This window comes from Pleurodeles waltl, chromosome 11 (genome assembly GCF_031143425.1).
Source record: "Pleurodeles waltl isolate 20211129_DDA chromosome 11, aPleWal1.hap1.20221129, whole genome shotgun sequence".
Taxonomy (NCBI): domain Eukaryota; kingdom Metazoa; phylum Chordata; class Amphibia; order Caudata; family Salamandridae; genus Pleurodeles; species Pleurodeles waltl.
The window spans coordinates 132,868,038-132,890,303 of NC_090450.1; the positions used below are offsets into that span (position 1 = coordinate 132,868,038).

A 22,266-nucleotide genomic window follows, 5' to 3' on the forward strand; every position below is an offset into this window, starting at 1 on the left:
AGAAACTATAACTCGTGTCCTAAGGTAACTAACTCATGGGCTTGCCATGCACAGTTTTCTCTTCAATATTTTGACTACATTAATATTTTTAATGATGTTATAAAAGATGTCTTGAGTGCTGTAATATCTGGGGTAAATAGTAATGCATGGCGTGAGTGCAAGTTACAGTTACCTTAGGGCGTGAGTTCAAGTAACTATAACTTGTTCCTTAAGGTAACTAACTAGCGCCCCTGCCATGCACAGCTTTCTCATCCATAATTTCACTGGAAATGTTACAGTGATATTATCAATGATGTCACAGAAGATTTCATGAGTGATGTAATATGTGTTATAAGTAGCAGTGCATGGCGAGGGCGCGAGTTCTAGTTACCTTAGGGCACAAGTTCAACTTACTTGAAATAACTAACTAGAACTGCTGAATTTCTATGCTTTTGTGCATGTAAATTCTGAACCCAACTATAATGTCCCAGTAACCGTCGTTTTTTTTTTGTTTTTTTTGTGTGAATTTCGGACCCTATATTCTGAGTGTGTGAGCTGGCATATGCGAGTGGGTGTGTGAGCAGTTATGCAGGTGGGTGTGTGAGCAGTTATGCAGGTGGGTGTGTGAGCAGTTATGCAGGTGGGTGTGTGTTGTGGGTACGTGTGTGACTGTGTGGGTTTGGGAGTGGGTGTGGAGTGGCTGTGTGGATGTGTGAAAAGATGTTTGAGTGCCTGGGTGGGTGGGTGAGTGGCTCTGTGCATCTATGAGTGGCTGTTTGAGTGGTTGCTTGGGTAAGTGAATGTGTGAGTCAGTATCAGAATGCTGTGTGTGCCAGAGCGGGTGTGCAAGAGGTTTTGATGGTCTGAATGGGTGCGTCAGTGGCTATATGGGTGTGTGAGTGGCTGTGTGGGTGCGTAAGTGGATGTGAGTGTGAGTTCAGTGTATGAGTGCTGTGTGCATCTGTGAGTGTGTGAGTGGTTTTGAGGGTCCTTGAGTGGCTGCATGGGTATGCAAGTGGTTGTATAATTGGGTGTGTGTGAGCGTAGGTGTATAGGTCTGTGAGTGAGTATGTGTTCTTTTTTTAAATTGGGGTCTGGATCCGCAATTCCACCCAAATCCATGAGTATCCGGAAGGGTCATCACACTCTTTAAAAAAAGATTTTTGGACAATTTCTTGCCCATGAGGGGTCCCTCACAGACCCGTCCATTAGTCGCATTGGGGTCAAGGTACCTTTAACCCTGATCCTTTCTATCACTTTTCAATTTTATTTCTCCCACTGGAAACCAAATCCCGATTAACAAAATGGCAGCCGCAACTTTCCTCTTCGGTTGCGGCCAGCCAATCATGATATTGCTTTTGGCACATGGATCTGCAAATCCACTCGGATCCAGGTCCCTAAATATTAAAGCAAAAATAAATTAATATACCTCCTAAACTACTGAATGGATTTACACCAAAATACAAAAGGGGTTCTTTCTGGACCAAGAGGTAGCTTTCGGCCAATTTAGTGTAATTTCGTCCAGCGGTTCGGGTTGTAGTAGTGTCTAAAATCCCTATGGGAAAATGCATGGGGAAAACAAGTTTTGGGACTCCTTTTTTTCCCTGCTCCTCCACTTGATGGATTACCTGAAAATGTCCACACAGCAGCTGAGGCGAGTTCAGTATTAGTTTTGAAAATTTTGTGAAGATTTGTTAAATGGCGCAAAAGTTCTAAGCAAAACAAAAAACGTTTTTTGCTTCGGAACTAGGTCCCAACTATAACAACCAATAGGCGACCGCCAGTAGGATATATATACATTTTTTTCCACATTAAAAAAAAACAATGGTTACCGGGACATTATAGTTAGGCTCACATTTTAAATGTACAAAACCATATAAATTCACCTGTTATATTTAGTTATTTCAAGTAACTACAATTTGTGCCCCCGCCATGCACAGTTTTCTGCAAAATAATTTTACTGCAAATGTTACGTTGATATTATCAAATATGTCATGAGTGATGTATTAGGTGGGATAATTAGCAGTGGGCGCGAGTAATAGTTACCTTAGGGCACGAATTATAGTTACCTGAGAAACTAGAACTTATTTTCTAGTTTCTCAGGTAACTATAATTCGTGCCCTAAGGTAACTATTACTCGCGCCCACTGCTAATTATCCCACCTAATACATCACTCATGACATATTTGATAATATCAACGTAACATTTGCAGTAAAATTATTTTGCAGAAAACTGTGCATGGCGGGGGCACAAATTGTAGTTACTTGAAATAACTAATGGATTTCTATGGTTTGGAACGTTTAAAATGTGGGCCTAATCATAACACAACTGTAACCTTAGTTTTTTTCCATGAATTTCTACTTTTTTTTTTTTTTAATGTAAAGTAATTTTCATTACTAGACGTTAAACCAAGCAGCACTGCGCACAGCCATCGGCCGTGCTCGGCTGCAGAGCCCGGCCTGTGGCCAGGCCCTGTGGTCAACCCTTATAGCAGCCCAATCTTGTGCTGCAGCCAGGTCATGCGGGCAATCGCTATAACCACCCTGATCGCGCACTGCACACGGCCTTTGGCTGTGCACAGCAGGGATTAGCCACAGGGCCTGCACCAACCTTTATAACCATCCTGGGTGCAGAGGGGGATGGCTGCAGGGCCTGGTTGGCAGCCAGTCTCTGCGGCCAACAGTCCTAACCACCCAGCCCCACAATGCGTACAGCCTTTGGCCATGCACAGCAGTACTAAGCCGCAGGTAGGCATGCCCCTTCCCAAGGCCGATCTCAGCCCTGGGGGACATCATCTCCCCGGGCCTGGCCTAAATATTTATTTTTTCGGGATGTGGGCCGCACTACCCTCCTCCCCAGGCCGTTCAGGTCCCTGGGGACCCCATCCCCAAGGGCCCAGCCTGAATATTTAATTTCTTTTTTTGGGGAAGGGGACATCACTGCCCCCCTTCCCAGGCTGATCTCGGCCCCGGGGACCCCATGCCCCAGCCTAATTATTTATTTTTAAGGGGGGGGGGGGGGGGCTGCATGGCCCGCCTAAGATCCCATCCCCGGGCTCAACCATGTGACCTGGGTGCCCCCCAGGGCACCCAGTCACAATCTAGGGGACCACGTGGGGAGCCAGATGGCCCCTGCAGTCTCAGCCAGCTCCCCACCTCCTGTGGGAGCTGGTATTACCGTCACAGAGACTGAGATGCTAAAGCAGCTGTGAGAGCATGGTTTCCTCTGTTTCCCTGCCTGAATCTCTGCTTGTTTATTTTTTTTGTTTACATTTAAGGCAGATCCACAGAGACTCTTGGCAAATTCTCTTTTTTTTTGTTTTTAAATACTTTTTTGCTCTTGGGGGGTGGGGGAGGGAGGCGTCCCTTTGGGACCCTAACAGCAGAGCTAAGGAGTCAGGGTGTACTTACCCTGGCCCCTTTTGTTTTTTTACATCTTTTTTTCTGCTACTCAGTTGAAGCCGAGCCCCAAGATGGCTACCAACACATTCTGGTTAAAGTGTTGGCAGCCAATCACATCTCAGCACGAGATTGGGAAGGTTAGCAAGCGAAGCCTTTGTGTGCATATTGAGAAATAGAGATAGATAGATAGATAGATAGATAGATAGATAGATAGATAGATAGATAGATAGATAGATAGATAGATTTATTTTTATTATTTTCTTTATTTTTTCTAAAATTACTTAACAGATTTACACCAAATAACAAAGAGGTCGCTTTCTGGACCGAGAGACACCTTTCTGCCAAATTGGTGCAATTCCGTCAAGTGGTTTGGGCCCTATCCCTGTTCAAAATCCCTATAGAAAAATGAATGAGGAAAAAGCGTTTTGGGATCGCCCCCCGCACCGGTTTGCCGGATCACCCTAAAACTTTCCAGAAAACAGCTAGCGTGACTGTTAAATATTTTGGGACAGTTTCATAAAGATACATCAAGCTGCGCCAAAGACATAGGCAAGTGAAAGAAAAAACAACAAAAAAAATAAAGCATTTTCTATTGAAACTAGTTCCCAACTATGACTACCTAGTGGCAACCACCACTAGGATGGAAATATATATATATATATATATATATATATATATATATATATATATATATATATATATCTATCTATCTCCAGTGAGGTCTTCAGATCCAACAAACAATGTGAAAAAAAAAAAACTTATACACACACCAAACCCACCTCCACCCCCACCCCCACTGTGCAAGGCCAAAGGTCAATGGCTGTGTGTGGTGGCAGTGGTTGTATCAACATATGGTAATTATTATATATTACTTTACGTTAAAAAAAACATCGCTATTCAGTGACACAAACAAAGGTTACAGGGACTTTATAGTTAGGTTCATGTTTTATCCACACAAAACTCTACAAATGTATTAGTTTTGATTATACTTATAGTTATACTTATCTGAAGAAACAATAACTCAGTGCCGTATAACTGCCGAATTTCTATCCACAGGGACTCCTGATTCTGCCATTGGGGCCAGAATACCTGTATCATGACCCCTTGTATGTTCTTCCACTGTATTTTTTACTCCCAGTTCCCAGCGACAAACAAAATGGCAGCCACAAGTTTCCTTTCAGGTTGCGGTCACCATATCAGGGCCATGCTTTTCCCCCAGATCACCAGCAGGGGGATCTGTGTCCCTATAGATCTATATTTTATTTCCTATAATTACTTCAAAACACCTGAACAGATTTACACCAAATCACAAAAAGAGATCTTTCTAGACCAAGATGTACCTTTCTGCCAAAGTTGATGTAATTCCGATAAACGGTTTGGGCTGTAACCGTATCAAAAAATTGTAAAATCCCCACAGACACTGCAAGTGTTTTGCGACCCCTCTTTTCTCAGCCCCCTCCACTTGACTAATGACCATGAAAATTTCCAGACAGCAGCTACAGTAAGCAGTCCTTTTGACATGTTTGTGAAGATTTGTCAAACAATGCAAAAGTTAGGCAAAAAAAAAAAAAACGCTTAGTCTATGGGAAATGTTGGTCCTACCTTTACCTACCTACTGGGTATCACTAGCAAGAAGGGTGTGTATGTGTATAAAATATATACATATAAATATTCGAGTCCACTGGAATCAAGCAGTTGTTAAACCTTTCATTGACAAGGGAGCAGGAAGCAACGTATTTCCTGATTTTACTGATGGATATACCAGCAAATATATTTTTTCTATTAAGACCTGTTGATTAAAATAATGGGCCTCTTTCCAAAATAAAATTAGTGCTGAATTGGCTGAGTTTCAATGTGGTAATTCGACAATGTACCAGCACTTTGTCTTTGTAAGTTTGCAATGAGTTTCTTAGAACTAATGGGCTTCTTTTGCTGCTTTGTGGACTTCCAGGCCTCGTTTAGTTATGTAGACCATAACCTTCTCTATGCATATCTGAAGACATGGAATTGGACTCCAATTGCAATGCAGCTTTTTACCAAAGGAAAAATGGGTACACCTTCCATATGACTTCTCTCAGATAAGTTGGAGATCTCTGAATATACAACTCCTGGCTTACTAAGAAGATTAACCACTTAGATACTAAGCCTCATCCTATGCTAGACCTTTTATGGCTGTTTGGGATAGTTTGCACTTAGACCCCATAACTTTTTGTTCACATGTGCTATCCACGACACATTTGCATCCTTTCTTTCCAACATTCTGAAGGTACCCAGGGTTTGTGGATTCCCCTGGTGGGGCCCGAGAAATTACCCAAAATACAGGTAACATGTTGGGAAAAATGGGGGGAAAAGTGCTGCAGAAGAAAGCATCTGTTTTTTTCCCCTGCAAATGGCATCAACAAAGGTTTTGTGGTGCTAAAATCACCACCTTCCTGGCCTTCACGAACAGGCAGACTAGAATCAGAAAATCACATTTTTCTACACAGTTATGGCATTTTACTGGGACATACCGCATTTTTCCTATTTTTTGTGGTTTCAACCCCCTTCCAGTTAGTGACAGAAATGGGTGTGAAACCAATGGTGGATCCTGGAAAGCTATACGTTTCTTTAAAGTATCTGAATTCAGCAAGGGGTCATTTTGTAGATCCCTCAACGTTTTTCAATTCAACGCTACAGTTGAAATACGAAAAGTATTGAAATTCAGTTGAAAAAAAAAACAGCCATTTCGGTCTACGTTTTTATCTGTAACTTTTTCCAACTATGGTATATTTCTGAAAGCAATATACCATTACATCCACTGCACCCTTCTGGTTGTGGGAATATGTAGGGCTTTTAGGTTCACCAAGAACCAAAGGTAACCAGAGCCAATAAATGAGCTGCACCTTGCAATGGGTTTTTGTTGTGTGCAGGGTATACAGCAATTAATTTGCTAAAATATAATGAGTGAAAGATGGGTATCAAGGAAACCTATCGATTTCTGGAATTGGCACAATATGTGGAGTTTACAAGCAGTGGTTATTTACACTTCTCTGAACTTTGGGGTACCCATGCTAGCACGTGAATTACAGGGCATTTCTCAAAATGACTTCGTTATTACACACTGTCTTACATTTGGCAGGTGCAAATACAGAGAAAGACAATTGGTAATAACACGTGTTCTACTATTCTGTGTTCCCTCAAGTCTTCTGATGAAAATGGTACCTCACTTGTGTGGGTAGGCCTAGTGGCAGCTACAGGAAACACCCCAAAATGCAACTTGGACACATCACATTTGTTCCAGTAAAAATTGACAAGTTATTTGCAAAGTGCCTAGCTGAGGAATTTGGGGACTAATACAGACGGCACCTAGGGAAACCTAACAAACCTGTAAATTTTTTTAAACTAAACACCTAGGGGAATCCATGATGGGGTGACTTGTGGAGCTCTCACCAAGTTCTGTCACCCAGATTCCTTTGCAAACCTCAAAATATGTCTAAAAAGCATATTTTTCTCACATTTCGTTGCTGCCAAGTTCTGGAATCTGAGGGGAGCCACAAACCTCCTTACACTCAGCATTCCCCCAAGTCTCCCAATAAAAATGGTACCTCACTTGTGTTGCTAGGCCTAGTGCCTGTGACAGGAAATGACCCAAAATATATTGTGGAGAAATCTAAATTATTTATCACAAAACAAACGGGTTTTGCAAGGGGTTAACCTGCATTTTTGTTCCTGGTTCCTGGGCTCAGCAGCCATCAAGGAATACCTACCAAATCCAGACAATCCTAAAAACTAGACACCCAGGGGAGTCCAGGGAGCTGTGGCTTGCATAGATCCTCCAACATTTGCTTCCCTAGAAATACCTGCAAAACCTCAAATTTAGCTAAAAACAGAAACATTTTCCTCACATTTCCCACCAACCATTGTTGCCCTCAGCCTCCCGATAAAAATTATTCCTCACTTGTGTGAGTGGGCCAAGTGCCTGCGACAGGGAATGGCCAAAAACGTGTAAGATTGTGGGGATAGCAAAGAGATTGATAAGCTCAGTTTTTTTTTTTTTTAAATACGTTTTCAGGCGGACTCTGCTTTGGGCACCCACAAAAAATCTAAGAAATCACATGGGTGTAAGGAAATGCCTCCTTGGCATGGTTACCCCCTGACTTTTTGCCTTTGCTGATGCTAAGTTTTGATTTGAAAGTGTGCTGAGGCCTGCTAACCAGGCCCCAGCACCAGTGTTCTTTCCCTAACCTGTACTTTTGTTTTCACAATTGGCACACCCTGGCATCCAGGTAAGTCCCTTGTAACTGGTACCCCTGGTACCAAGGGCCCTGATGCCAGGGAAGGTCTCTAAGGGATGCAGCATGTCTTATGCCACCCTGGGGACCCCTCACTCAGCACAGACACACTGCTAGCCAGCTTGTGTGTGCTGGTGGGGACAAAAACGAGTAAGTCGACATGGCACTCCCCTCAGGGTGCCATGCCAACCTCACACTGCCTATGCAGTATAGATAAGTCACCCCTCTAGCAGGCCTTACAGCTCTAAGGCAGGGTGCGCTATACCATAGGTGAGGGCACAAGTGCATGAGCACTGTGCCCCTAGAGTGTCTAAGCAAAACCTGAGACATTGTAAGTGCAGGGTAGCCATAAGAGTATATTGTCTGGGAGTCTGTCAAACACGAACTCCACAGCACCATAATGGCTACACTGAAAACTGGGAAGTTTGGTATCAAACTTCTCAGCACAATAAATGCACACTGATGCCAGTGTACATTTTATTGTAACATACACCCCAGAGGGCACATTAGAGGTACCCGTGTAGGCTGACTGGTTTTAGCAGCCTGCCACACTCGAGACATGTTGCTGGCCACATGGGGAGAGTGCCTTTGTCACTCTGTGGCTAGTAACAAAGCCTGTACTGGGTGGAGGTGCTTCACACCTCCCCCTGCAGGAACTGTAACACCTGGCGGTGAGCCTCAAAGGCTCACCCCCTTTGTTACAGCACCACAGGGCACTCCAGCTAGTGGAGTTGCCTGCCCCCTCCGGCCACGGCCCCACTTTTGGCAGCAAGGCCGGAGGAGATAATGAGAAAAACAAGGAGGAGTCACTGGCCAGTCAGGACAGCCCCTAAGGCAACCTGAGCTGAGGTGACTCTGACTTTTAGAAATCCTCCATCTTGCAGATGGAGGATTCCCCCAATAGGGATAGGAATGTGACCCCCTCCCCTTGGGAGGAGGCACAAAGAGGGTGTAGCCACCCTCAGGGCTAGTAGCCATTGGCTACTGCCCTCCCAGACCTAAACACACCCCTAAATTCTGTATTTAGGGGCTCCCCAGAATCTAGGAACTCAGATTCCTGCAACCTAAGAAGAAGAGGACTGCTAAGCTGAAAAACCCTGCAGAGAAGACATAGACACCAACTGCTTTGGCCCCAGCTCTACCGGCCTGTCTCCCCACTTCTAAAGACACTGCTCCAGCGACGCTTTCCCCAGGGACCAGCGACCTCTGAATCCTCAGAGGACTGCCCTGCTCTAGAAGGACCAAGAAACTCCAGAGGATAGCGGCCCTGTTCACCCAAGACTGCAACTTTGTTTCAAAGAAGCAACTTTAAAACAACTGCGTTTCCCGCCGGAAGCGTGAGACTTGCTACTCTGCACCCGACGCCCCAGGCTCGACTTGTGGAGAAACAACACTTCAGGGAGGACTCCCCGGCGACTGCGAGACCGTGAGTAGCCAGAGTTGCCCCCCCCCCCCCCGAGCCCCTACAGCGACACCTGCAGAGGGAATCCCGAGGCTCCCTCTGACCGCGACTGCCTGACTCCCAGATCCCGACGCTTGGTAAAGACTCTGCACCCACAGCCCCCAGGACCTGAGAGATCGGAACTCCAGCGCAGGAGTGACCCCCAGGAGGCCCTCTCCCTTGCCCAGGTGGTGGCTACCCCGAGGAGCGCCCCCCTACCCCTTGCCTGCATCGCTGAAGAGACCCCTTGGTCTCCCATTAATTTCCATTGGAAACCAGACGTGTGTTTGCACACTGCACCCGGCCGCCCCCATGCTGCTGAGGGTGTACTTTCTGTGCTAACTTGTGTCCCCCCCCCCCCCCCGGTGCCCTACAAAACCCCCCTGGTCTGCCCTCCGAAGACGCGGGTACTTACCTGCTGGCAGACTGGAACCAGGGCACCCCCTTCTCCATTGAAGCCTATGCGTTTTGGGCACCACTTTGACCTCTGCATCTGACTGGCCCTGAGCTGCTGGTGTGGTAACTTTGGGGTTGCTCTGAACCCCCAACAGTGGGCTACTTTGGACCCAAACTTGAACCCCGTAGGTGGTTTACTTACCTGCAAGAACTAACAAACTCTTACTCCCCCTAGGAACTGTGAAAGTTGCAGTGTCTAGTTTTAAAATAGCTATATGTGATTTATGTGAAAAGTATATATGCTATTTTGATTATTCAAAGTTCCTAAAGTACCTACCAGCAATACCTTTCATTTGAAGTATTACATGTAAAATTTAAACCTGTGGTTCTTAAAATAAACTAAGAAAAGATATTTTTCTATACAAAAACCTATTGGCCTGGAATTGTCTCCGAGTGTGTGTTCCTCATTTATTGCCTTGGTGTGTACAACAAATGCTTAACACTACTCCTTTGATAAGCCTACTGCTCGACCACACTACCACAAAATAAAGCATTAGTATTATCTCTTTTTGCCACTATCTTACCTCTAAGGGGAACCCTTGGAATCTGTGCATACTATTCCTTACTTTGAAATAGTGCATTCAGAGCCAACTTCCTACAATGGGTATCAAAGACAAAGGCCCTCATTAAGAGTTTGGCAGCCAGAGCACCGTCGGCCCTATTAGGAATTCACCGCAGGTGGACAGAAACAGTGTTTCTGCCAGTAGGCCCTGCAGTGAACAGGGCCTTGACATTGACACCGGCTCGTAACCGAGCCGGCGCCAAGGTGATGCAGCAGCACCTGTCGCGCTTTCCACTGCCCGTAATTCATGGCCCCTGGCACCCCCTTTCCGCCAGTCTTTGCATGGCGGGGCTACCGTGGCGGATTACAACTGCCGAGACAGCAAGGCTGATGACTGGCGGCAACCTGGCAATGGAGGCGGTCCAACCGTGGCACTTTTGCCACAGTCATTATGTTGCGGTCAGACCGCCACTTTGGCAGCAGTCCGACCGCCAGGGTCAAGTTGAGGTATGAACTCGTTTAAATCTAGGATTGAATTGATCTGAACAGATCAAGGTATGCAGCTTTTTAAGAACCCTGCTCCTGTACTTTGACAAGTTACCAGAGGCTTTACTCTAGCACTCACAATCTTCAACCTATATCTTGAACCCCTCGGAGACAACAGTTCATCATCCTAAATTTGACCTTTCACAAAAAAAGCTTTATTCTTATTGCCTCTTTAAAGTTATCCTTCATGGTGCAACCAGTCTTACACCTAGATGTGACATTTTCAAACATACATTATCCTTATCACCCAGAATTAGATCTCCTTTCAGAGAAGATCAATGCACAAACTTGTAGGATTAGTACTCACACTCATTCACTCAGGTCTATTGCGTTACCTGGCTAGACGATTGAACATGTAAGAGGGATATTGCCAATCATACAGCTGACACCCAATATCACCATCTTTAACCAAAAATAGGCCATTAAATAAATCAATCTCTGTTTGGGCGTCCAAAGTTTTGACCTCCCCAGATTCAGCATCATTTCCTCCTTCCTTTTTTACCAATAAGAGCTGAAGCAACTGCTCCTCGACTGGCATTTTCCTCCCTTCTCCCTTTAGCCCACTGACCCTCCAACTAAAGACAATTGATGGCTTTCAAACTACAAATAGAAACATCTGGCAGACTGTTATTCCTAATTCCCCTTTGAATTTCTGGTTTAGCTAAGATAAGGACTGCTTTTGGCGAGCCTGAACACAGTTTCAAAATCTATACAAGTTTGTGTGTGCATACCATCTATATTTTACTTTAGCCAGGTATACTGTATTTTGTTTTTCAGTTTTGCATACACCATTACATGTTTTGCTACATAACCCAGAAATTAAATTCTGTATGTACAGTGCACACAAAAACATGTTTTGTTTCCATATATATTCTCTACATGACTTATGAAATGCTGCTGCTCGATACAAAAGTGCTCTGATTATCTCCAGCCTTCGACATGCTTTACAAAACATCTAAACAAATACTAAGGCAACAAGACTAATCAATAGATCAAAGCCCACTGTCTATAACAAGAGAAAAAGAGATTGGTATCCAAGCTCCTCTCACATGCATTTACCTTAAGATCAGCAGTTGTAGGAGTCTTCTCTTCAAGAAACAACTCACCGAGTAGTTCATCAGCATTAGCAACACATTCTATCAATTCTTGCCGACGATCTGATGCCTCAACTCGGTATTCTGAAGGAATGTCTTCAATTCTTATGTTCTCCCTGCAAACAAGGCATACAAATGGCATGAGTTGCACACAAAACACACAACTGTAAAGTCAAACTTATTTACCCAAGTAGGATTCTGTGAGTATAGGTTTGTTCTTTAGAAGGATATGATTTGAGACAGCTGAAATAAGCAACTTTTAGCCTATAACATTTTGAAGCGGGATACAACTTATCACAGGATATATTTAAGGCCTCTAAACTATGGTAAAATGTGTGCCAAATAAAATCTCAGCCACAAAACATAGCAGCACAGATTTCTAAACCACACTAATAATTCTCCTCTGTATACCTGAAACAAGCATTTATAAATCGATGTAAAAGTTCAAAAGGGATTAGCAAGAAAAGGAAGCAACAGCAGGGGGCTGTAAGATGTACTTTAAGAAGATTCATTCGGTCCCGGTTTGTTATAGAACTTTTCGTTAAGGCCTGGACACTGGTTCACAACACTTAATAAAAACCCAGACCACTACACCAACCTACTGGGTATACTAAAAGGTCCTCAGTCTTGACCTCAATTTGGGTCTACATGCACACCTCTACTGGAGGCTTCCTGTGTCCAGTGTACTGTCAAGCAAACTAGGCTACTATGCCAAGCTCTGAAATGACCTGAACTAGATCCTCCACAAAGTACAAATAATCCACATATGTACTGAAAGATGATTAGGGGGTACCTGTTCATGAAGCCATTCCACCTTTATTCTTCAAGGAAACTGCTCCTGGTCACTACACAGACTGCTAGCCAAATGCCAGTCAACACACTCCATCAGCCACCAGCCCGTGTGATTGCTGTGCTGGTCATGTGGGCATATGAAAGTGATGGGCCCTTGAATGGAGCGGTCTGTTGATTTGAGTGTTGTAATGTGCTCGTCCCACGACTGGCAGTGTGAATTGTCTTGTGTGTGTCACGTGAGAAAGAGGTTTAAATGGACTGTAAAGAGGTTGGTGCCTTGAAGCTGCTTTACAGCTCACAAGCTTGGAGTCAATTATTAACAGTGAATTCCATTTTTGTGAACTCTCTTGTTAATAAAATTTAACATTTTTAACCATTACTCACTCTTGAGCCAAATTCAACCAGTATGTGTGTGTACTTGATGAAATAGATGGTTGTGCAGCAATATTTGTCTTGTCTGTCTGAGAGAGAGAGAGAGAGAGAGAGAGAGAGAGGGGTATGGGGGAGGGGAGGGGTGCGTGTGTCTTTACAGCTCACAAGCTGTGAATTATTGTTTCAGTTTTTTTTTTACTTTCAATTAACAGTATTTCATTTAAGTAAAATCTCTTGTTAATAAAATGTTACATTTTGAACCATCACTCGCACATGTGTATATCCCAACAAGTTTTCTTACCCACAATGCCCTGCAAACCTCAAAATGTGACCAAAGTCACACATTTTTCTTTAATTTCTGTGCCATATTCTTCCAGAATCAGAAGGAAACCACAAAATTCCTTCCACCCAGCGTTTCTCCACTTGTCCCAAAACAATATGCTGCCCCACTTCTGTGGTTGGGTCTACTGCCCACAACAGGAACTGATCAAACTAATATCAACGGAGTCCTTGAAAAGGGACCCTCCTTGACCTCAGTTTGATTTGTTCTGGTGAAGGAACTCAGCCACACATGTGACGAAGCATATTTTATCAGGAGATCTGGAGGAATGCTGGGTGGAAGAAAGTGTGTGGCTCCCCACAGATTCTAAAACTTTCCATCACAGTAATGTGAGAAAATGTGCTTTTTTTTTAAGTCATAGTTTGAGGTCTGCAAAGGATTCTGGGTAAAATTATCTGCGGAGTACCCCCAAGGATCCTCTCTCAGACCCACCCTTTTCAACATCTACATGACGCTGCTCACCAACATAGTTCGACCCCATGGCCTTAACATCGTCTCCTACACGGATTACACAATGGATCCTCTCACTCACGAAGGACCCCGCCACCGCCAAGACCAACCTCCACAACGGACTTCACGCCATCGTCAACTTGGAGGTAAGCCGCCTCAAACTGAACTCGGGTAAGACCGAGATCGTCATCTTCGGATCCAACAAATCAGCATGGGACAACTACTGGAGGCCTGCCACTCTAGGAGCCGCTCCAACTCCCACCACCCACGCACGCAACCTCGGCTTCATACTGGACTCATCGCTCACTATGACCCAGCAAATAAACGCCATCTCATCCTCATGTTTCAACACCCTCCGCATGCTTCGCAAGACGTTCAGATGGATCCCCATTGAAACCAGAAGAACGGTCACCCACGCCCTCGTAAGCAGTAGACTGGACTACGGCAATGCACTCTACGCGGGAACAACGGCCAAGCTCCAGAGGAAAAATCCAGCTCATTCAGAACGCCTAAGCAGGACTCATCCTTAACCTTCCTCGCCACAAACACATCTCAGCCCACCTCAGAGACCCCCACTGGCTCCCCATCAACAAAAGGATCATCTTCAAACTCCTGATCCACGCTCACAAGGCCCTCCACGACGCCAGCCCAGCATACCTCAACGAGCGTCTCAACTTCCACTTCCCGACAGGCCAGCTCCACTCCGCCAACCTCGCCACCGTCCCCCCCGCATCCACCGTACCACAACCGGCGGCAGATCCTTCTCCCACCTCGCCGCCAAGACCTGGAACTCCCTCCCCATCAATCTACGTCTGACCCAAGACCTTATGACCTTCAGACCCTCAGACCTTATGACCTACAGGAAGTGTCTCAAGACCTGGCTTTTCGAGCAGTAGCACCCCCGCCCCCCCAGCGCCTTGAGACCCTACCAGGTGAGTAGCGTGCTTAACAAAGGATTGATTGATTGATTTGTGGTGAGAACCATGCAAGTCAGCCCACCCTGAATACTCCTAGGTGTCTAGTTTCCAGAAATGTACAGGTTGGCTAGGTTTCCCTAAGTGGCAGCTGACTTAGGGTCCAAAACCTAAAGCTACCCACATTGGGAAAAGAGGGTCAGTTTTGATTGTAAAAATGTGCAGGGTCCATGTTGCGTTTTGGGCAGTTTCCTATCGTGGGCACTAGGTCTACCCACACAATCGGTAGACTTGAGGGAATGCCAGGCGGAAGGACGTTTGTGGCTCCCCAAAGACGCTAGAACTTTCCATCACAGTAAAGTGAGGAAAATGTGTTGTTTTTGTCACGGTTTCAGGTTTGTAATGGATTCTGGGTAACAAAGGGTAGTGAGAGCCACCCAAGTCAGCCCACCTTGGATACCCAATAAGTGTCTAGTTTTCAAAAATGTTGAGGTTGGCTAGGTTTCCCCGGGTGCCAGCTGAGCTAGGGTCCAAAGTCTAGAGCTACCCACATTGGAAAAAGAAGGTCAGTTTTGAGTGGAAAAATGTGCTGCACCCATGTGGCGTATCCTGTCACATACATTAGGTCTACCCACACAAGTGAGGTGACATTTTTATTGGGAGACTTGTGGGTGCATAGAATAATAGAACATTTTATATTACCATTAGGTTTTGCTGCATTTGTGCATTTCAAATGTAAACCAATGTATAAGAAAGAATACATTTTCAAAAATACCCTCCAAATCATTTGTTAGTATGGGTACCCACAAATTTCGAAATGTTGAAATGTTTAAATAACCACTGCTCCTAAACTCTATACCATGTGCTCATTTCGGAAATACACAGGTTTCCTTCATACCTATTTTTCCCTCTGAGTATTTCGCTATACGGATTGGTCTATTCTCAGCACTCAATGAAAACCCATTGTATGAATGGTGCAGCTAAGTAATTTGCTCTGGGTTAGGTTCCTGGAGAACCAACAAATCCTATATTTCTGCTCAACCAGAGAGGTCTAGTGGACATAATGGTATATTGATTTTGTCAATCTGCCATTGTGACAAAAAGGTACATATAAAAATGTTGGCACAAGTGCCCATTTCTTTCCAATTAATTTTCAACAGTTATTTTCCTTGGAAAAATCCTGAGAGATCTACACATATGCCCCCTTGCTGAATTCAGAATTGTGTCTAGTTTTCAGAAATGTATAGCTTTTCTGAATCACCTATGGGTTCCACCACAAACTACAACCACAAAAAGTTGGGAAAATAGGCGACCTCTTGGAAAAATGCCAAAACTGTGATACAGAATTAGGTTTTTTTAATTCAACTCTGCATGTTCCTGAAAGCTGGGAAGATGGTGACTTCAGCGCAGCAAACCGTTCCGTTTTTTTAAATCTTTTTTTTTTTTAAGAAAACCACTAAAAATTATGCTAAATTTTGCCCCCGTTTTCAGTCTCCTCTAGAGGAATCCACAAACCCTGGGTACTGTTAGATTCCTCTGGATGCTGGGAAAAAATAACGCAAATTTGGTGCTGGTACCATATCGAGAAAAAAAGTTATGGAGCCCCAAGTGCACACTAAAGGGGTTAAAGATTAGACACCATAGATAGGCCAAGTTCTACTTCAAGGTTAGGCTGACTGTGAAAAACATGGATTTACATAAATCACATTTATAATTTAGGAACCATATAAACCTGCAAACCCACTGGATGGGGACGGGGACTGAGACAAGATAAGTGGCCAGTGCTCGGGGTGTGGGGTTATGATTTCATTTCAATCATAGTTAAAGGAGTTTCACTACATAAGACCAGAAGAGAATAGGTCCATTGTCACCCCTTTGTTCTTGCTTGAATCAGGAGATTAAGAGCCGTCATTGACGACATTAGAAAGGCGTCTTCTGCAGGATGTTGATGCATTTGCTCAATAAGCCACATCCCTAATCGTAGACCTAATCTTGGGAGGCCTCCTACAATAGACTTCTTCCTCAACTGTATACCAGGGTACAAGTAGAGAACAAATAAATAATGATCACTTACCTGAGATCAGGATCCTTCATGTCGTAATTCACCACGCTGAGTGCCACCTTCTCTTTGGAGAAGTCAGGACACACAGACTGAACTCAGAAATGTTTCCATTACTATGCCCACATGCAACAAATTTGTCCTGACCACAATAAAGTGTCTAACCTCTTTGGACAGAACAGGATTAAGATCTCGAAGGAAAGGATTTAAAGGGGAAAGGAACAAGTTAGTGAATAGAAGAAAAAGGGGTAACTGTTGTTGCCCTCTTCAACTCAAAGTTAATTTCCAGACCAACCCTGCCTTAAAAAACAAATCCTGAAGTCTGCTCTACGACTTCTTACTACCAGTGCAGTGTCTTACCTTAAGGCTCAAGAAAACAATGCTTCCACATAGGTTGAGAAAGTCATACTTCTCTGCTTTTTGGTGTAAGAAAGCAAAACTCAATTCTTTGTAAGGAGAATCAAGATTTTAGAGTCTATGTTTTAGAATGGCATAATTCATAGTGGAGTTCTAAAAATTATCCAGGTTGGAAAGTGTATGGTATGCAACATTTATTAAATATAAAAAGAGTGTGAAAGAGTGTAATCTAAGAAAAGGTAACAGCAGCACACATTATAGCCCTTCCCAGAAAGTGAGAAAGAGGAAAAGTAAGCCAATCATGGCCAGGGCCACACGTAGGTGTGCTAAACTGTATTCTGCAGTTTTTCATATATTTAAGCACTCACCATGCCAAAACATTCCAGAAAATCCAAGTAGAGAGCTATCCAACATATGAAAACACTGAGCTAGTAGGAGCTTTTTTATGTTGTTGCATACACACACGCATACACGTTTCAATACAACAGTTAAGAGTGTGCATCGAATAAATACATAAAACTATTCAATATATATAGATCCCATTGACTACTGCCGTTGCAAAATGTGGATTCTCTACCCCAAACCAATGTAGTACAATTTTTTTAACACGATCATGTGTTCAAGGGATCTAATATACAGTGCAAAAAGGAAAATAGTTCAATTACAAGAACATTTAAATAATAGGTGAATAAAAGCAGGCTTTAATATTCACAGTTTGAAAGGCAGCTTAAGGGGAAAGGGTTTTAACATTTTCCTAAAAAATAAAGTCTCATGTTGCGTAACAGTTTAATAAGGAACTGTGGCTTGTAAGAGAAGCTCATCTCATCATTACTGTAATCCTGAATAAACCTTGAACATGACTATAGCCTCCACTTTGAAACAATGAATCACAAACAAATATCAGTAGTTTATTTTAATTACTGGAACCTGTCACATAAACAGAAATAGGAAATGTTTGTAAACACTGCTTGATTGGGTTATCAAAAAATACACAACTTGAAATTATTCTACAGTTTCCATAGTAATGCATCCGAATTGATCACTTACCCAAACTGGCCGTCAAAGAATATGGCACGCTCCTCCAGAAGATCTATAATTCCTTTGAGGTTGTTCTCAAGGCCAATAGGTATCTGAACAAAGGCTGCATTCTGATTTAGCTTGGCTCTAAAATATTAAATAAGTAGGATTAAGAAAAGTGTTAACACCTTTCTAGTTTAGCGTTCAAGCATTATTATGTATACATTTTGGTGAGCCAAACATAATATAAAAGAACATGCTTGTTACAAGGCATCTAATAACAGGAATAGACTTGCTAAGCAAGAGAGAATTATTTAGCTGTAAGAACACACAGTAACAAATCTTTATAAGCAGTGTCTCTTTAGTCAGTCGGCCTGACTGATTAGATCTGAACTGGGAGGTTCACACATGATGCAAATCGGGTTGAGAATTGGGCTTTGTGCAAAGCCCAAAAGAGATCAGTAATGCATTTTAAATTACACTGACAAGTATGGGGAACAAAATGTGGCAATCCCTGAAGAGACCTACTTCATTACTGTGTCTGTGGGGATGCAGAAAATCTGGCAAAAAATGTTTTGTATTTAAACCTAACAGGATCAATATTATTTCTGCTTACAGATCTAAAATTATGGATAAAAATGGACACTAATAGTCACTTGTTAAAAAGGTTGTCAGGCTGTCACACCACGTGATAGAACGTAAAGCTGGAGGAGCATGGACTTCAAAACATGTTACCAAAGTGCTGGATATCACTGGCCCACATCAGCCAAAAAAAGTGAAAAGAGAAACTAAAATGATTGAGGTTCGGTGATCAAGTGTATGTAGGTGCAGTGATACTTTGAAAGAGCCTAAGAAAATCTTTTGCTTTTCTTACACATGCACAAGTTCAATACTTACCTCAGCTGCTGCATTGCCCTGACTGGGTTGGCACCTGCCCTATCCAATTTATTGATAAAGGTAAGAAAAGGGACATTGTAGCGTTTCATTTGTCGGTTTACAGTCATAGTCTGGCACTGGATTCCTCCAACAGCACACACAACCAGCACTGCTCCATCAAGAACTCTGAGAGATCGTTCCACTTCTATTGTAAAATCCACATGTCCTGCAAGAGAAAGTGCATTGCAGACTGACTTAAGGTATAAAGCAAAAAGAAAAAAAGAATAACTTACACAAAGAAAAGGAACAGAATGAATAGAGCAATGTGTAAAAGTTTACTTGTATTAAAATGAACATTTTAACTTTTTCAATGGCAGTCTGCAAACAATGCAAATGTACAATCAACGACCTTCTTGCAACCAATAACAACCAAGGACTAGTGCACATTACAGCTGTGTGCTCACTATACCTTGCGAATGCCAGAGCTTTTTCTTCTAAACATGTTTTTTCTGGGAATATATATATATATATATATATATATATATATACACACACATACATACATACATATATATATATATATACATACATACATACACACACACACACACACACACACACACACACACACACACACACACACGAAATACCGCAGCTCTCTGGGCTAGGCTCTACGTTTATAAATACTGCCAATAAAAATGTAATTAATACATTTTATAAGGTGCCAAAGAGACATATTTGAGAACATTTTCTGTGACATCTTCATTAGCTGGGCATGTTGGGGTCTTTGCAATAGCCTATGTTTCTGCCTGTCCCCAGTCCCTCCCTGGAGCACCGGCAACTCAATCCTGGGTGAGCATCAAACTTAACTCATTTGATAGTCTAACCGTGTCTTCAATGTGTTGTTATTCTGTCAATCTAGGGAAGACTCAATACAATAGTCGGCTGTGTTTTAACAGTCTCTCTAATAGATTGTTCCTTTACAGTGCCTTGGACGATTCCATATAAGGCGCCTTAGTAAAGTAATTGTGCCTAACATCTGTTGCTTTTCTGTTTCTCCACTGCCACTCAAGAGTAACATACTAATAATTGGTGGATGAACATGGCCTACAAAGTCTCCCTACGCTGGTTTGCTTTTCTCCTTCTCTGCACTTGCTCCTGGGCAGACTCTGTATAACCCTCCATTATGGAGTAACAATGTTTCCAATTAACTTCTCTTCTGTCACTCATGGATACAATTTATATATTGGCTTTCTATGCTGTTCCTCTGTACAATTATCATAATCACTGTGCTTCTGTAATAAAAAGCTATACTCACAAAAAAGGCCATGTACAACTGTGCACAACATATAACAACTAGATCACAAATCGTACTGTTACTAGTATTTATCTACATCACAATATTAAAACAGTGTGAAGAAGACCACTTACTCAAACGCATGAAGTAACATCCATAAATAGACTAGGCCAAAGGACTGCCAGAAAATGTGTGCAAGAAGAATTGCAACAAGGTGTATGACACTCAATGGAAACAGGACAAATTATAACCACTAACTACAGCACATCACTCTTCAAACAAATTTGCAAGCTTCTTTGGCTCTTTTGGTTGCACATACTGTGCTTAAAAGGTACAGACAGCTTTGCTTCTCCTTAAAAGTAGCCTAGCTTTAAAAATAAATGTGTCACTTAAGAGTGTTACACTTTTGCCAAATGTAATCACATCATTTTTGGTATCCACCATTATCTTTTTATGAGCAATACGTTAGCAATAATTATTAGATAGTAGTATATGGACCAACATCACACAGTAATTTAACAGTATCATCATTTTGTTTAATATTTTAAACGCCCCCAAAAATATTTTCTTATTGGAAGAACACTTATTAGAAACAAGAAATAAACGTTCACTTGCTCAACATTGTTTTCAATCAGCTCTAGCATATAGTGGGGTATCTGAAAAAAATCACAGCCAAAATACTACTTTCAGCATACCTGGTGTATCAATTATATTGATATTGGTATCTTTCCATTTTGTGTACGTGGCAGCAGACTGAATTGTAATGCCTCGCTGTCGCTCTAGTTCCATGGAATCCATTACAGCACCAACTCCATCTTTTCCTTTTACCTACACACAAACATGTTTACAGTATGTGCAAACTCCTACCACTACAATTTCAACATTTCCGCTTATAATGTAGAGAGGCAACAATACTCATTTGTTTGAGTTCAAGCATTTTTATTCAGACAGTAAACACCACATTTACTTTAATTGACCTGTTTCAAAATACCAAACAAATAGACAATTTTTATTTAATCACACCACCAATAGTGTGCTTATAGTAGTAACCTGCAGAGTTTAATACTGTATAAACATTTTGTCTAATGCAGGATTTAAAGAGATGTAAAGTCTTCTGCAATAGTAATTCAGAGGGGGGATACAGATAACCGAAAAAGTAACAGTCAACATCTAGAACTAAAAGCGGTGTTTGGACAGTAAACAGAGATGATGCTCAATCAATTTATCTGTCAGTACTCACTCATAAATGGACCAGGAAGGCTCAAATATTAACTGACTCTTGTTGGAAAATGGCCCTCTCTGAAGTTTTACCCCAGACTTTTTGCATTCCTTCTCCTCTTTCTCTGACCTCATTTTTGTTGGCTTTAGGACTCTGGGTACTTTACCACTGCAAACCGATGCTAAATTGCATGTGCTTTCTCCCTAAAACATGGTAAAAATAGCTCATGCTCAATTGGCATTTTTAATTTACTTTTAAGTCCCTAGTAATGTGCACTACATGTGCATAGGGCCTGTAAATTAAATGCTACTAGTGGGTCTACAGCACTGATTCTGCCACCACCATAAGTAACCAAGTCTCAGGCCTGCCACTGAAGGGCCTGTGTGTTCAAGTTTACCAGCACTGTTTTCTTGGCATTAAAAAACGACTTGCCAACCTTAAACTCCCTTTTTATTACACCTAAGTCACCACTAAGGTAGGTGCTAGGTAGCCCATAGGAGAGAGAGCTATGGAAAGTAAAAGGCAGGATGTGTACTTGTAAGTTTTATATATCCTTGTAATGAAAAACTCCCAAAGTCGTTTTTCACTATTGTGAAACCTGCTCCTCTCATAGACCATCACTGGAAATTACCTCATATATTTTTAAGTGGTCATTTTTGATTGGAAAGGAGTGGAATTGGCAATGTTGGTATGGTTGGAATGGTAGTGAGAAATCCTGCTTACTGGTGAAGTTGGATTTAACATTACTATTTTAAGAAATGACACTTTTAGAAAGTAGGCATATCTCTACACTTACTGTTCTTGGTGCCTTACAGCCTTTCTCCAACCCACGTCTGGTCAGTGGTGGTTGACAGTTCCCCTTGTGCATTTCATCAAGACAGCA

General features: G+C 42.6%; 1 protein-coding gene across 2 annotated transcripts in view; it reads right to left on the reverse strand.

Moving 5' to 3' along the window:
* The window catches only part of GFM1 (G elongation factor mitochondrial 1), a 178,203-nt gene that overhangs the window by 123,771 nt on the left and 32,166 nt on the right, over positions 1 to 22,266 (reverse strand). For both annotated transcript variants that reach the window (XM_069213272.1, XM_069213271.1), the window contains exons 3-6: positions 20,860 to 20,992; positions 18,889 to 19,093; positions 18,022 to 18,138; positions 11,656 to 11,806 (exon numbers count right to left, since the gene is read on the reverse strand). In XM_069213272.1, coding sequence (XP_069069373.1) covers positions 11,656 to 11,806; positions 18,022 to 18,138; positions 18,889 to 19,093; positions 20,860 to 20,992 — 606 coding nt within the window. The remainder of the gene's footprint in view (positions 1 to 11,655; positions 11,807 to 18,021; positions 18,139 to 18,888; positions 19,094 to 20,859; positions 20,993 to 22,266) is intronic.